Source organism: Nerophis ophidion, linkage group LG21 (genome assembly GCF_033978795.1).
Source record: "Nerophis ophidion isolate RoL-2023_Sa linkage group LG21, RoL_Noph_v1.0, whole genome shotgun sequence".
NCBI lineage: Eukaryota > Metazoa > Chordata > Actinopteri > Syngnathiformes > Syngnathidae > Nerophis > Nerophis ophidion.
In genome coordinates this window covers 33,433,333-33,449,984 of record NC_084631.1, presented here as the reverse complement: position 1 = coordinate 33,449,984, position 16,652 = coordinate 33,433,333, and the positions used below count along the sequence as shown (strand labels likewise).

General features: G+C 39.1%; 1 protein-coding gene across 1 annotated transcript in view; it reads left to right on the top strand.

The window, feature by feature from the left end:
* The window catches only part of csmd2 (CUB and Sushi multiple domains 2), an 819,059-nt gene that overhangs the window by 405,702 nt on the left and 396,705 nt on the right, over window positions 1-16,652 (top strand). The window contains exons 14-16 of the mRNA XM_061882497.1: window positions 8,122-8,312; window positions 8,381-8,516; window positions 14,894-15,088. Coding sequence (XP_061738481.1) covers window positions 8,122-8,312; window positions 8,381-8,516; window positions 14,894-15,088 — 522 coding nt within the window. The remainder of the gene's footprint in view (window positions 1-8,121; window positions 8,313-8,380; window positions 8,517-14,893; window positions 15,089-16,652) is intronic.

The following is a 16,652-nucleotide window of genomic DNA, read 5'->3' as shown; positions in this document are numbered from 1 at the left end:
TGGGAGCAGGTGGGTAAAGTGTCTTGCCCAAGGACACAACGGCAGTAACTAGGATGGCACAAGCGGGAATCGAACCCGCAACCCTCAAGTTGCTGGCACAGCCACTCTACCAACCGAGCTATGTCCAGAATACTGTGTAATTATGCGATTAAAGCAGACTATCTATAGCTGGGATATGGCTGGAAAAAAATGTCCGCTACAATCCGAGACGTCACGCGCACGCGTCATTTTTCAACATGATACTTTGCGCGAAATTTAAAATTGCAATTTAGTAAACTAAAAAGGCCGTGTTGGCATGTGTTGCAATGTTAATATTTCATCATTGATGTATAAACTATCAGACTGCGTGGTCGGTAGTCGTGGGTTTCAGTAGGCCTTTAAGAATAAAAGCTATTTATCAACTTTCTTAAGTCTAAAAATCACTCTTATTCGCCACGATATTTAACAGACCTTCAGAGGTGTCCTAAGTGGTTAGGAGATGGCACTGAGGCGAGAGAGACGTGCGGAAACATTCAGGGAGCGGAAGGATATTTATATTTATAACAATATTTAAAAACATATTCAACAATATAAAACATATCAAAAATAGTTAAAATATTCCACAACTAGAAAATTCAGTGGACTGTTTTTGTATTTTGAGGCTTTTCAATCCAAGGTTGAATACTGACTTCTTCTAAGCACTGACATTTTAAGAGTTAAACGCACATGTTAAGTGTGTTAAGTGCACCAATAAAGTGCACATGTTATGTGCACATACTGTATATGAGTGTGTAAAATAAGTGTAAATATATAAGTGTGTACAATAAGTTAATTAACCAAGTGCACATATTGTATATACGTGTGTAAAATAAGTGTAAATATATAAGTGTGTACAATAAGTGCATTAATCAAGTGCATATGTTATGTGCACGTATTGTATATATGTGTGTAAAATAAGTGTAAAGATATAAGTGTGTACAATAAGTGCATTAATCAAGTGCACGTTATGTGCACATACTGTAGATACGTGTGTAAAATAAGTGTAAATATATAAGTGTGTACAATAAGTGCATTAATCAAGTGCATATGTTATGTGCACATATTGTATATATGTGTGTAAAATAAGTGTAAAGATATAAGTGTGTACAATAAGTGCATTAATCAAGTGCACTTGTTTTGTGCACATATTGTATATACGTGTGTAAAATAAGTGTAAATATATAAGTGTGTGCAATAAGTGCATTAATCAAGTGCACAAGTTATGTGTAAATACATAAGTGTGTAAAATAAGACAACCAACAAAGTGCACAGGTTAAAGTGCACAATTATAACTGTGTACAATAAGTGTAAAGATATAAGTGTGTACAATAAGTGCATTAATCGAGTGCACGTTATGTGCACATATTGTATATACGTGTGTAAAATAAGTGTAAATATAAAAGTGTGTACAATAAGTGCATTAATCAAGTGCACATGTTTTGTGCACATATTGTATATATGTGTGTAAAATAAGTGTAAATATATAAGTGTGTACAATAAGTGCATTAATCAAGTGCACAAGTTATGTGTAAATACATAAGTGTGTAAAATAAGACAACCAACAAAGTGCACAGGTTAAAGTGCACAATTATAACTGTGTACAATAAGTGCATTAATAAATTGCAGAAGTCACGTGCACACATAAAATAAGTGCACAAGTTGTGTGCTCATTCAAACCCCGTTTCCATATGAGTTGGGAAATTGTGTCAAATGTGAAGTGAAGTGAAGTGAATTATATTTGTATAGCGCTTTTCTCTAGTGACTCAAAGCGCTTTACATAGTGAAACCCAATATCTAAGTTACATTTAAACCAGTGTGGGTGCCACTGGGAGCAGGTGGGTAAAGTGTCTTGCCCAAGGACACAACGGCAGTGACTAGGATGGCGGAAGCGGGAATCGAACCTGCAACCCTCAAGTTGCTGGCACGGCCACTCTACCAATCGAGCTATACATGTATAATCTTTAAATGTAAATATAAACAGAATACAATGATTTGCAAATCATTTTCAACCCATATTCAGTTGAATATGCTACAAAGACAACATATTTGATGTTCAAACTGATAAAAAAAAAATGTTGTTTGCAAATAATCATTAACTTTAGAATTTGATGCCAGCAACACGCGACAAAGAAGTTGGGAAAGGTGGCAATAAATACTGATAAAGTTGAGGAATGCTCATCAAACACTTATTTGGAACATCCCACAGGTGTGCAGGCTAATTGGGAACAGGTGGGTGTCATGATTGGGTATAAAAGCAGCTTCCATGAAATACAAAGTAATTCATAAACAAGGATGGGGTGAGGGTCACCACTTTTTAAGCAAATTGTAAAATCCCTAAATTGCAAGGAATTTAGGGATTTTACCATCTACGGTCCATAAAAAATCATCAAAAGGTTCAGAGAATCTGGAGAAATCACTGCACGTAAGCAATGGTATTACGGACTTTTGATCCCTCAGGCGGTACTGCGTCAAAAACCGACATTGTGTAAAGGATATCACCACATGGGCCCAGGAACACTTCATAAAACCACTGTCAGTAACTGCTGTTGGTCGCTACATATTTAAGTGCAAGTTTTAAGGTGTGCTTGAAACCTGTGAAGTGAAAACCATTTCAGGTGACTACCTCACGTAGCTCATAACATACGGACCACAGCTGACAAGCAGATTTTTTTGCCGGCCATCTAGGGGTCAATGGCGGCCCTAAAGGGTTTAAGAAATAAGAAAAAGTTGCTTTTGCACGACAGGGCCCCTTTTAAGGGTTTCACGGTGGGTTGAGAACCACTTCCCTGGAGCCGACAATAACTTCATTCACAACGCGGGAGAACAAAAACCCTCTTTGACTTTGAGTGTATCCCACGTTCAAAACTTTGAAGCACGGCTCTGTCGTCGCCTGCAAAAGCCGGTACTTTGTCTCGCCGTCGCGGCGGGGACCGTTCGATTGCCAGGAGACGTTTCCTCAACAAGCGAGGTTTGCAAAATTCAACAGCGAAACAGAACGCTCGGCGGCATCCGGGCTGCTTAAAATAGCACCGGCGAAGACGAGCCGGCGTCAGTGTTAATTTGTGTGATTCCCAACAAAAGACGGGAGGTGAACGAGATTAAGTCAAGCTTTTTTGACTGGCTGTCACAGCCATTGCTTGATTGCTACCTTAAGAAAGTATTTATTTACGCTGCCTCTGTTCGTCAGTCTTTGCATGGAGAGAATGGCGAGGGTGTGCAAAGCAGTAATCAGATCAAATGGTGATGATTTTGAAAAAACGAGAATATAAAATGTTTTTTCAGATATTTCACATTTTTTTGTTAAGTACATAACGCCACGTGTTCATTCATAGTTTTGATGCGACAATCTAAAATGTAAATAGTCATGTAAATAAAGAAAACACATTAAATGAGAAGGTGTGTCCAAACTTTGGGCCTGTACTATATGTACGTATGTGTGTGTAAATGTATGTATTTATGTATGCATGTATATATGTGTATATATATATATATGTTTGTGTATATATGTAATGTATGTATAAGTAAGTAGATATGTATGTATATATGTAAATATATATATATGTATATATATATATGTATATACCTCTCTCTCTCTCTCTCTCTCTCTCTCTCTCTATATATATATATATATATCCATCCATCCATCCATCCATCCATTTCCTACCACTTATTCCCGTTCGGGGTCGCGGGGGGCCCTGGCGCCTATCTCAGCTACAATTGGGCGGAAGGCGGGGTACACCCTGGACAAGTCGCCATCTCATCGCAGGGCCAACACAGATAGACAGACAACATTCACACTCACATTCACACACTAGGGCCAATTTAGTGTTGCCAATCAACCTATCCCCAGGTGCATGTCTCTGGAAGTGGGAGGAAGCCGGAGTACCCGGGGGGAACCCACGCATTCACGGGGAGAACATGCAAACTCCACACAGAAAGATTCCGAGCCTGGATTTGAACCCAGGACTGCAGAACCTTCGTATTGTGAGGAAGACGCACTAACCCCTCTGTCACCGTGAAGCCCATATATATATATATATATATATATATATATATATATATATATATATATATATATATATAAAGTGAAGTGGAGTGGATTATGGCGACTCAGCGCATTACATAGTGAAAGTGTATATACTGTATGCATGTATGTGTATGTACAAGAAATATATATATATATATATATATATATATAGGCTTCACGGTGGCAGAGGGGTTAGTGCGTCTGCCTCACAATACGAAGGTCCTGCAGTCCTGGGTTCAAATCCAGGCTCGGGATCTTTCTGTGTGGAGTTTGCATGTTCTCCCCGTGAATGCGTGGGTTCCCTCCGGGTACTCCGGCTTCCTCCCACCTCCAAAGACATGCACCTGGGGATAAGTTGATTGGCAACACTAAATTGGCCCTAGTGTGTGAATGTGAGTGTGAATGTTGTCCGTCTATCTGTGTTGGCCCTGCGATGAGGTGGCGACTTGTCCAGGGTGTACCCCGCCTTCCGCCCGATTGTAGCTGAGATAGGCGCCAGCGCCCCCCGCGACCCCAAAAGGGAATAAGCGGTAGAAAATGGATGGATGGATGGATATATATATATATATATATATATATATATATATAATGTGTATATATACATATATAAATATGTATATATAAACATGTATATATACATATATAAATATGTATATACATACATATATAAATATGTATATATACATATATAAATATGTATGTATATATATATATATATATATATATATATATATGTATGTATATATACAGGACTGTCTCAGAAAATTTGAATATTGTGATAAAGTCCTTTATTTTCTGTAATGCAGCTAAAAACATGAAAATGTCATACATTCTGGATTCATTACACATCAACTGAAATATTGCAAGCCTTTTATTATTTTAATATTGCTTATTAGACCCAGGACACGTTGGAAAGACTATGTCTCCCGGCTGGCCTGGGAACGCCTCGGGATCCCCCGGGAAGAGCTAGACGAAGTGGCTGGAGATAGGGAAGTCTGGGCTTCCCTGCTTAGGCTGCTGCCCCCGCGACCCGACCTTGGATAAGCGGAAGATGATGGATGGATGGATGGATGCTTATTATGGCATACAGCTTAAGAAAACTCAAAAATCCTTTCTCAAAAAATTTGAATATTTCCTCACACCAAGTAAAAAATGAAGATTTAAATTGCAGCAAAACAAAATCAAACATTTGAAAATGTCAATTAATGCACTCAGTACTTGGTTGGGAATCCTTTTGCACGGATTACTGCATCAATACGGCGCGGCATGGAGGCAATCGGCCTGTGGCGTTTCTGAAGTGTTATGGATGCCCAGGATGCTTCAATAGCGGCCTTCAACTCATTTGCATTATTGGGTCTGGTGTCTTTCAGCTTCTTCTTCACAATAACCCACAAATTCTCTATGGGGTTCAGGTCAGGAGAGTTGGCAGGCCAATGGAAGACAGTAATGCCATGGTCAGTACACCAGTTACTGGTGGTTTTGGCACTGTGGACAGGTGCCAGATCATGCTGGAAAATGAAATCATCATCTCCATAGAGCTTTACAACAGATGAAAGCATGTACACAGCTGCATTGACTCTGGACTTGATGAAACACAGTGAACCAAAACCAGCAGCTGACTCGGCTCCCTAAACCATTGCTGACTGAGGGAACTTCCGTTGTCTAGAGTTCAGGAGTGGCTTGACTATGGGAATACGGCTACTGAAGTTGTATCTGTCGAAAAGCTCTATGGAGATGATTTCATTTTCCAGCATGATCTGGCACCGGTCCACAGTGCCAAAACCAGCAGTAACTGGTGTACTGACCATGGCATTACTGTCCTCCATTGGCCTGCCAACTCCCCTGACCTGAACCTCATAGGGAATGTGTGGGTTATTGTGAAGAAAAAGCTGAAAGACACCAGGCCCAATAATGCAAATGAGCTGAAGGCTGCTATTGAAGCATCCTGGGCATCCATAACACCTCAGCAATGCCACAGGCCGATTGCCTCCATGCCATGCCGTATTGATGCAGTAATCCTTGCAAAAGGATTCCCAACCAAGTACTGAGTGCATTAATTGACATTTTCAAATGTTTGATTTTGTTTTGCTGTTATAAATATTTATTTTTTACTTGGTCTGAGGAAATATTCTAATTTTTTGAGATAGGATTTTTGAGTTTTCTTAAGCTGTATGCCATAATCAGCAATATTAAAATAATAAAAGCCTTGCAATATTTCAGTTGATGTGTAATGAATCCAGAATGTATGACATTTTCATGTTTTTATTTGCATTACAGAAAATAAAGGACTTTATCACAATATTCTAATTTTCTGAAACAGTTCTGCATATATATATATATATATAGATATAGATATACACTGTATATCTATATATATATATATGTACTGTGTATATTTATACATATATACATATATATATATATATATATATATATATAGATATAGATATACATGTATATACATATACTGTGTATATATATATATACATGTATATCTATATCTATATATATATATATATATATATATATATATATCTATATATAGATATACATACATGTGTGTGTGTGTGTGTGTGTGTGTGTGTGTGTGTGTGTGAATATATATATAAACTATATGTATGTATGCATAGTGGAGTGAATTCTATTCAAATAGCGCTTTTCTCTAGTGACTTAAAGCACATTACAAAGTGAAAGTTTATATATATGCGTATATATTTGTATGTGCATATATATGTGTCTGTATGTATACATATGTATTATCTGTATGTATGTATGTGTATATGTATATATGTTTATGTATGTATACATATGTTTAAATATGTATATATGTATGTATGTATTTTAAACAGTATGTGTATAATGTGTCGATGTATGTATATACTGTATGTGTGTATAAATGCATGTGTCTATGCATATGTGTGTTCGTATGTTTATATGTATGTCTGTATATTGGTACATAACATTAATATAATGGATATATCATTATTTTAATTGGATATTAAGAGAATTTAAAAGTTTGACTCCTACATTGTATACTATTGTGACGACCTCTATAAAGTTTTGTAATCAGTCAGAAATATCAAGTAGTTAAAATGCGGCAAACATGGATAATTAAGGCAACAGTGTTTTGCATCTCTCCCATCATGCATTGTTATGGATTTTAATTGGTGTAATTTGTATTTGTTTATTCTGTTGTGCTGGGAGGTTATTTTCATCATATCCACAAAGTTAAGAGAGTGGGTTGTGTTATGTTTGAAGATTAAAGATCAACAAATCTTAATTTAGTATGTCTTGCTAATCACGTTACCTTAACTAGCTGCATGGTTAGATAATTTGACTAGATTTCAGTATTTTCTTTCTAAAATTCAGTTTTTTTTTAAGTTTGTACATTTTAGTGTCAGCTCTTTCTCGCAGTGATTGATCCGAACCCCAGAAAATGCATATGGAAAGATTTTTTTTTTCTTCATGTATGATCAGGTCACACCTGGTGTTAAGTAACAAAATACAAACTTAAGTACAAATATATTTTAGTTAAAACTTAAATAAAAAAAATACATATTTTTTAAATATGCCTAGCATCAGCATGAAGATATATTTGGAGGGCAGTACTCTCACGTTTTTTTTAGTTATCGCTGTCAAAAATCTATACATGTTCAGAGATAATCCTGTGAGGTGAGTTCTCACAAGATCCATGCCTGATGACGGTGACAAGTTACAAGTTTTCTTCGAAAATTTTCGGTCATGATCTTTCAAAAACTTGGGCTTCGTTTTCCAATTTGCAATTCTCAGGTATCACCTCCGAAGCCTTACAATACGCTTCCATCTTCCGTCCTGCGTGAGAATTAAATTCATAAAAACCCGAGTCACCTCTCGTCTCTTCTATTTCAGCAGGTGACCTTCAATGCATTCACTGCCTGAGAATCAATTGTGACTATCTCATTGAAAACTGAGCTTCCATTGAATACCGTAATGAAGACCTTCATTTCACTGCAGTCGCCGACTGAATAGAATGTGTTCAGCTCTTTAAAGTCTGACGTATTCCTGTCTGAATCTAGAAATTTCTCTTCACTCTCTAGTTTCCTGTTTCTTCAACTTCACCACACCCTCCGGAGTGCTGCTGTCCCCAAACTACCCGCAAGAGTACGGCAACAACATGCACTGCGTCTGGCTGATCATAACCAACCCCGAAAGCCGAATAAACCTGGCCTTCAACGACCTGAGCATGGAGAAACAGTTCGACTTCCTCTCAATTAAGGACGGGGGCAAGGTCTGTATCCGCTTGGGTCGATCGGTACTCATGTTCTCAGTCTGACGGTCTCAACTGGTCTATGTCAGGCCGAGTCTCCCATATTGGGCACCTTCTCCGGCGAGGTTCTCCCTCCTCCGATAACAACCAGTGCCCATGTGGCACGTCTGGAGTTCTTGACCGACCACACCTACACGAACCGAGGCTTTAACATCACCTTTACCAGTAAGTACCAGTACTTTCATCAACTTTATTCAAAGTTAACAGGAAGCTTGGCAGGAATGAATGTTTTATAGCCCTGGTTGTGTCGTATGCAAATGGCCCTCATGAATCAACTGCCGGAACAAAGAGCCACCTATCTCCAGACAAACCCCTGCACCTGTGCTCGACGTAGTCTTTACACACCCTGAGAGTGACTCCCAGAAAATGACAAACTCCCCGTCTTTGGAGTCTGTACGGTGACTTGACATCTAAATAAATCCAGAACAAAGAGGCGGCATCCGTAGCTGACAAACACGTTGCGGCAGTGCTCATTATATTCTATTCTGGGTCGCTGCTGACTTCTGAGGAAATTTCCAGATGGGTTTTGTACGGGCTGGTAAGCCTGTGTTACGGATGTACTGTGTTTTCCTTTTTCCTGAAGGATTGTTTGCAGCCTTCGCATATAGGATTGTGTATTGAAGCTGGTCGGTGTTCCAGCAAATAAGGAAAACTGTCAATTCCCCTGTCAAATCTTAAAACACGGGTCTTAACTCAGGTAGCAGTTTATTTACAGTTGTGATCAAAATTATTCAACCCCCCCACAATTTTGCTGTTTTAGCAAGTGGGACGTGTATTCCATATTTTGTTTATAGTCATATCAAATAAAGATGTGTCAAATAGACAAATGCAACTCAAATTGCAACACTGTATTTTACAAAATACCAAAAAAGGAAATTTTTCTTAATATCTCATTGACAAAATGATTCAACCCCCTAGTTCCATGCATCTTTAGTACTTAGTAGAACACCCTTTGGCAGTAATGACATCCTTCAAAGGTGATACATAAGCGGACACAAGCTTCTTGCAACCATCTACAGGTATTTTAGCCCATTCCTCTTGGGCAAAGGCTTCCAGTTCATTCATATTCTTGGGCTTGTGTGCTGCAATTGCCTTCTTCAAGTCCCACCACAGCTTCTCTATAGGATTTAGGTCTGGCGACTGTGAAGGCCACTCCAGAGTCTTCCAGCCCTTCTTCTGCAACCACTCTGATGTTGATTTGGAGGTATGCTTGGGATCGTTGTCCTGTTGGAAGGTCCAACGTCTCCCAAGCCTCAACTTCGTCGCTGACTTCATGACATTTGCATCTAATATATCCTGGTAGGAAATAGAATTCATAATGCCTTGAACGCGCTGGAGATTCCCGGTACCTGAGGCAGAGAAACAGCCCCAGAGCATGATTGACCCCCCACCATGCTTAACAGTAGGCAAGGTGTTCTTCTCTTTGTAAGCTTCATTTTTTCTCCTCCAGACATAACCTTGATTCATAGGCCCAAAGAGTTCCAGTTTTGTCTCATTACTCCATAGAACAGTTTCCCAAAACCTTTGGGGTTTGTCCAGATGATTTTTGGCATACTGGAGTCTTTTTTTTTCTTGTGCCTGGTAGTCAGAAATGGGGTGCGCCTGGGAGTTCTGGCATGGAGGCCTTCATCTCGTAGTGCGCGCCTTATTGTCTGGGACGAAACCTGCGTTCCCCCCTCTGCAATGTCCTGTTGTAGATCCTCAGCTTTTACGCGGGGTTTTTTCACCACTGTACGCTTCAAATACTGGACAGCAGTTGCACACAGCACCCTCTTTCTACCACGCCCAGGTAGTGTTTCCACTGTGCCTTTAGCTTTAAACTTGCGAATTATGCTCCCAACTGTGTCTCTTGGAATGTGTAATCTATTTGCTATTTTCTTATATCCATATCCTTTCTTATGAAGAGAAACTACCTCCTCTCTTGACTTCTTTGACCACTCCCTGGACTTCACCATGTTGCAAATACACCATTGACCATCTACAAGAAGCTGCGCGTCACAGTCTTTTTCAATCAGTTTAATTGTTGCTCGTTATGGTTCTAATCACATCTACAGGTGTTTTAACACCTGATTGAAAAGACCTTATTCAAATTCTGTTCTTAAGAGTTATGATCTTCAAGGGGTTGAATAATTTTGTCAATAAGATATTAAGAGAAATGACACTGTTTGGTATGTTACAAAATATAATGTTGTAATTCCAGTTGCATTTGTCTATTTAATGTATCTTTATTTGATATGACTATAAACAAAATACGGAATAAATGTCCAACTTGCTAAAACACCAAAATTGTGTGGGGGTTGAATAATTTTGATCACAACTGTAATTCCCTAATACAGCTATCCCAGGTTTTTTTGTTCTACGACTGTCTGAACAAGCCAAGGAGAATAGAATTGAAGTTTAACAATTTATTCTACAAATTGAGTAAGTAGAAACTAACAATACCAGCGTTCAACAGAAGACTGAGCTCCACAAATTTGTTGTCTTTCAGTGGTCCCCGCTCTTTAGTGCTTTTGTCCAGTCACCCAATCCTCCCAAGTGGAGTGGCTTCGGACTCAGTCCAATGAAATCAAAAGTTGATCTAAGCCTATTTGTTTTTAAGACACATATACACGTCGAATTTCACTTCATCTCGTACCTGGCACCTACTCTCACCATCCAAACTAAATCATGTGGTGTGTGTGTGTTTTTGCAGTGATACAAACTCCGGGTGGACAAATTGTGTTTGGTTATTAAAGAAGAAAAGAGTGATTTTTACTTCTAACACAAGGGTCTGCAACCCATGGCTCTGGAGCCTCCTTGTTGGGTCTCCCGCAGATTTGTTTGCGTGAAATAACTTTGCATTTTATAAAGAATTCTATCATTTCCAAATTCTGAGGCACAAGTAAAAGTAAAAATGTATAAATTGTGTTACGTTTTGCTACTTTTTGGGGGCATATGTGTCACAATGGAGAAGCAGTGAAGTGAACAAAAAAGACTTAATTCAACCCCGGAAAAATATCAAAATAAAATGCGAAAATCTGACTTAACGAATGTACAACAAAGAATAAATGTTCTGCCCCGAGCTACAGACACGGTGTTCCAGACAAGCGCCAACAACGGTTAAATTCACACGTGTGAGCTCCATCACAAAATTTTTCAGATCTTTGTAAGTAGATATTGTACATAAAGATATTTAGTTTGTTTTAGCGTTGTCCAATACCAATATTTTGGTACCGGTACGAATAACAAAATATATTTCAAAGGTTTTTGGTACTTTTTGATACATTTCTAAATAAATGGCACCATAACAAATGGCATTATTGGCTTTATTTTAACAAAAAATCTTAGGGTACATTAAACATATGTGTTTTATTACAAGTTTGTTCTTAAATGAAATAGTGAACATACTAGACAACTTGTCTTTTAGTAGTAAGTAAACAAACAAAGACTCCTAATTAGTCTGCTAATGTATGCAGTGTTGTATTGTGTCATTCTATTATTTTGTCAACATTATTAAGGACAAGTGGTAGAAAATGTATTATTAATCTACTTGTTCATTTACTGTTAATATCTGTTTACTTTCTCTTTTAACATGTTCTATCTACACTTTTGTTAAAATGTAAAAATCACTTATTGTTGTTTGGATGCTTTACATTAGTTTTGGATGATACCACACATTTGGGAATCAATCCGATACCAAGTAGTTACAGGATCATACATTGGTCCTATTCGATGTCCTCATGTGTCCAGGGACATATTTCCTGAGATTATAAACATAATATACATTTCTAAAAAAGTAAAAATTATTTTGTGACAATAAAAAATATCGCTGTAATCATAGTAGTATCGACTAGATGCGCTCCTGCACTTGGTATCATTACAGTGGTTGTCAGGTGTAAATCCACCCATGGAATTTGTTTACATTGTGACGCCGGTAAGCTATTGTATCATTACACGATGTTTAGTGAAGCATGTTTAGATATTCCTCGTCCTGCAGTGCTAATGGTACTTGTAGGAAACTTTATTCGTCGCCATGGAGATGATGATTAGTGATTCAGAAGTAGCTAAAACACTGGAAGTTAGCCGCTAGCTAGCTAGCCATGTCTTAAAGCACCTTTTCCTGAGGACGTTTCACTGTTAGAACTTCACCTATATCTTTACTTTTTAAGCCAAAATGCACCTGTTCTCCCAGTTCTGTCTATACACTGTGTCTGCTTGTAAGTACTCCTTGATTGTGCGCTGCCGAACATGCTCCTCTGCGAGTGAAACCAACAATGACACGACATGACGACAACGAGAGATGGCGTACTGGTACCTTTTAGAGGCAGTATAGTATCGAATATGATTCATTAGTATCGCGGTGCTATACTAATAATGGTACAACCCTAATTTTTCTCATGTTTTTTTCTATTGGTGTTGTTTTTGTCTAAGAGCAACTCTGGCAATCAAAGCTAAATTGGACAAGTAGAGGGCAGTAACGTTACAATTAAGGTTTAATTGTGTTGAGTCAAATTCTTTGTGTGCAATGTTTGATGTGTCTTTTGTTCAATTTGTATATCAATCAAACAATGAATGATTATTTATATAGCCCTAAATCACTAGTGTCTCAAAGGGCTGTGCAAACCACAACAAAAACCACATCAGTAGTTTCTTGTGTGAATGTATTACCACTAAACCTATTTAATGGTGTAAAATACACACTGGGCATTATGTCAAATACACAATGGACTTTATACTTTGGCAATGTTTATTTTTTCAGTCTTTCAATCTTAAAACAGGCCGTCAGACTCTTGAACGCATCATAATAATCCCCTCAATTCCCCCCCAAAATGGATTAACTCGCTGGATATAAAGACAATATAAGATACATCCATAAAAGTGGATGCAAATGCAAAAGTGCAATATATTTATCTGTACAGTAATCAATTTATTCATATCTGTTCCATATTGTTTTTTATCCTTCACTGCCATGAGCTAATGCAACAAAATGTTGTTCTTATCTGTACTGTCCATCCATCCATTTTCTACCGCTTATTCCCTTTGGGATCGCGGGGGGCACTGGTGCCTATCTCAGCTGCAATCGGGCGGAAGATGGGGTACACCCTGGACAAGACACCACCTCATCTGTACTGTACAGTTCAAATTTGAATTACACTAAAAAGGAAGGGCACTGCGATGAGGTGGCGACTTGTCCAGGGTGTACCCCGCTTTCCGCCCGATTGTAGCTGAGATAGGCGCCAGCGCCCCCCGCGACCCCAAAAGGGAATACGCGGTAGAAAATGGATGGACTAAAAAGGAAGTTTAAGTGTTAAGTCCTACACGAAGGAAGAAGTGCAAAGAAATGAAACTGAGGAAAAATCCATTCATTTTCTACCGCTTATTCCCTTTTTGGGGTCGCGGGGGGCGCTGGCGCCTATCTCAGCTACAATCGGGCGGAAGGCGCGGTACACCCTGGACAAGTCGCCACCTCATCGCAGGACCAACACAGATAGACAGACAACATTCACACTCACATTCACACACTAGGGCCAATTTTGTGTTGCCAATCAACCTATCCCCAGGTGCATGTCTTTGGAAGTGGGAGGAAGCCGGAGTACCCGGAGGGAACCCACGCATTCACGGGGAGAACATGCAAACTCCACACAGAACGATCCCGAGCTTGGATTTGAACCCAGGACTGCAGGAACTTCGTATTGTGAGGCAGACGCACTAACCCCTCTTCCACCGTGAAGCCCACTGAGGAAAAATAATTCAAAAAAAGAAATCTTAATCCTAAACAAAACGTCTGGAGCTTCTGTTTTTTTCATGCTATTAACTATCTGTCTAGCTGCGCACGCTGGGAATGAGTAACGAGTTCACAATAATGATTTTATAGACAGTGGAGTGTAAAATCCGATGTTTGCTTTACAGTTTCGAAGTAAAATAACCTGCGGGGGCACTTTCTGTCAAAACATCCACGTTCCCACATCCGGCCCTCAAGGCTTTTGGCTCTCGAAACTGTGGCCCTTGTCATGATGTCGCTGAATAGCCCTGCCGTAGGGACTCATGACTGTAAGCGTGGGTACGGTTGGGTGAGAATCTTGCGTGTGACTGAAGCATGAAGGAGTGGGACTAGCTGCAGTGTGCACAAACAACCACCAGGGAGCATCTGTGAGCAGATAATACTGTATCATCTCTTTCTCTTTTAGACTTCTAAGTCTTCTCAGGTCATTAGTGTGTTCGTCACGCGAAGAACGAAGCAAAAATACTCACTGTATGAAAGCATTTAAATGATCTTTTACGTAATAGTGCATCATTACGGAGGACGGGGTTGAGTATATAACGAGACAACTTGATGATTGAACATCAAGAAGTGTTAATAGAAGATGGCGGCTGATGTTTTCTCACTACAGCACCATATTTCTTTTTAATTAAGGACGCGCCAAATTGTATGGAAAGGATGTGGGGCGTGTTAATAAATAAAGAACTTGATGGATGAGGTGTGGCTGGGTCCAAAGGATGCAGGCCCGGGGGATTCATCAACGCCAGATAGGAGCTCGGCTGATGTATTTCTTCTCTTCTAGCGTTTCGCCACAACGAGTGCCCCGACCCGGGAGTACCGGTGAACGGGAAGCGCTTCGGGCAAAGTCTCCAACTGGGAAGTTCCATCTCCTTCCTGTGTGAGGAGGGCTTCGTCAAGACTCACGGCTCCCAGACCGTGTCCTGCATCCTGAAGGACGGCAACGTGGTTTGGGACAACGCCGTGCCGCGCTGCGAAGGTGACGCCAGGAAACAACACTCACAAGCTAAACAAGACTTTATGTTACAAAAGCCAAAACCCTAGAACTTGGCACGTTTGTAAATAAAAACAGAATACAATGATTTGCAAATCCTTTTCAACTTATATTCAATTGAATAGACTGCAAAGACAAGATTTTTAATGTTCGAACTCCATCCATCCATCCATCCATTTTCTACCGCTTATTCCCTTTCGGGGTCGCGGGGGGCGCTGGCGCCTATCTCAGCTACAATCGGGCTGAGAAACGTAATTAATATTTGCAAATAATCATTAACTCAGAATTTAATGGTAGCAACACTATGCAAAAAAAGTTAGCACAGGGGCATTTTTACCACTGTGTTACATGGCCTTTCCTTTTAACAACACTCAGTAAACGTCTGGGAGCTGAGGAGACACATTTTTGAAGCTTTTTCAGGTGGAATTATTCCCCATTCTTGCTTGATGTACAGCCCTGTCAGGTTCAAACACTGATGACATCTATTAAACAGACAAGAAGCAAGGAATCATGCAGAGACAGTTAAATTTTGCTCAATGAGGAGAGACGTTTGGGCTGTACTCTTAGTTACGGATCCAATCTATGCTCTAAGGCAGTGGTTCTCAAATGGGGGTACGTGTACCCCTGGGGGTACTTGAAGGTATGCCAAGGGGTACGTGAGATTTAAAAAAAAAAAAAATTTAAAATAGCATCAATTTAAACATCCTTTATTGAATAATACTTCAACGAAATGTGAATATAAGTTCATAAACTGTGCAAAGAAATGCAACAAATCAATATTCAGTGTTGACAACTAGATTTTTTGTGGACATGTTCCATAAATATTGATGTTACAAAAATAATTTTTTGGTGAAGAAATGTTTAGAATTAAGTTCATGAATCCAGATGGATCTCTACTAAAATCCCTAAAGAGGGCACTTTAAGTTGATGATTACTTCTATGTGTAGAAATCTTTATTTATAATTGAGTCACTTGTTTATTTTTCAACTAGTTTTTGGTTATTTTTATATATTTTTTTCCAAATAGTTCAAGAAACACCACTACAAATGAGCAATATTTTGCACTGTTATACAATTTAAAAATGTTCACAGGGGGTACATCACTGAAAAAATGTTGAGCACCACTGCTCTAAGGCAGTGTTTTTCAACCACTGTTCCGCGGCACTAGTGTCGTAAGATGCAGTCTGCTGTGCCTTGGGAAATTGTCTAGTTTCACCTATTTGGGTTAAAAATATTGTTTGCAAAGCAGTAATTATAGTCTGCAAATGATGTGTTGTTGTTGAGTGTCGGTGCTGTCTAGAGTGGGAGGCAGTGTGCAGGTAAAAAAAGTGTCTAATGCTTAAGCCAACAAATAAACAGAAGGTGATTGTCCCTAAGAAAAGACATTGAAGCTTAGGGAAGGCTATGCAGAACGAAACTAAAACTGAACTGGCTACAATGTAAACAATAACAGAATGCTGGATGACAGCAAAGACTTACTGTGGAGCAAAGACAATGTACGTCCGAACATGACATGACAATCAACAATGTCCCCAAAAAGAAGGATGAAA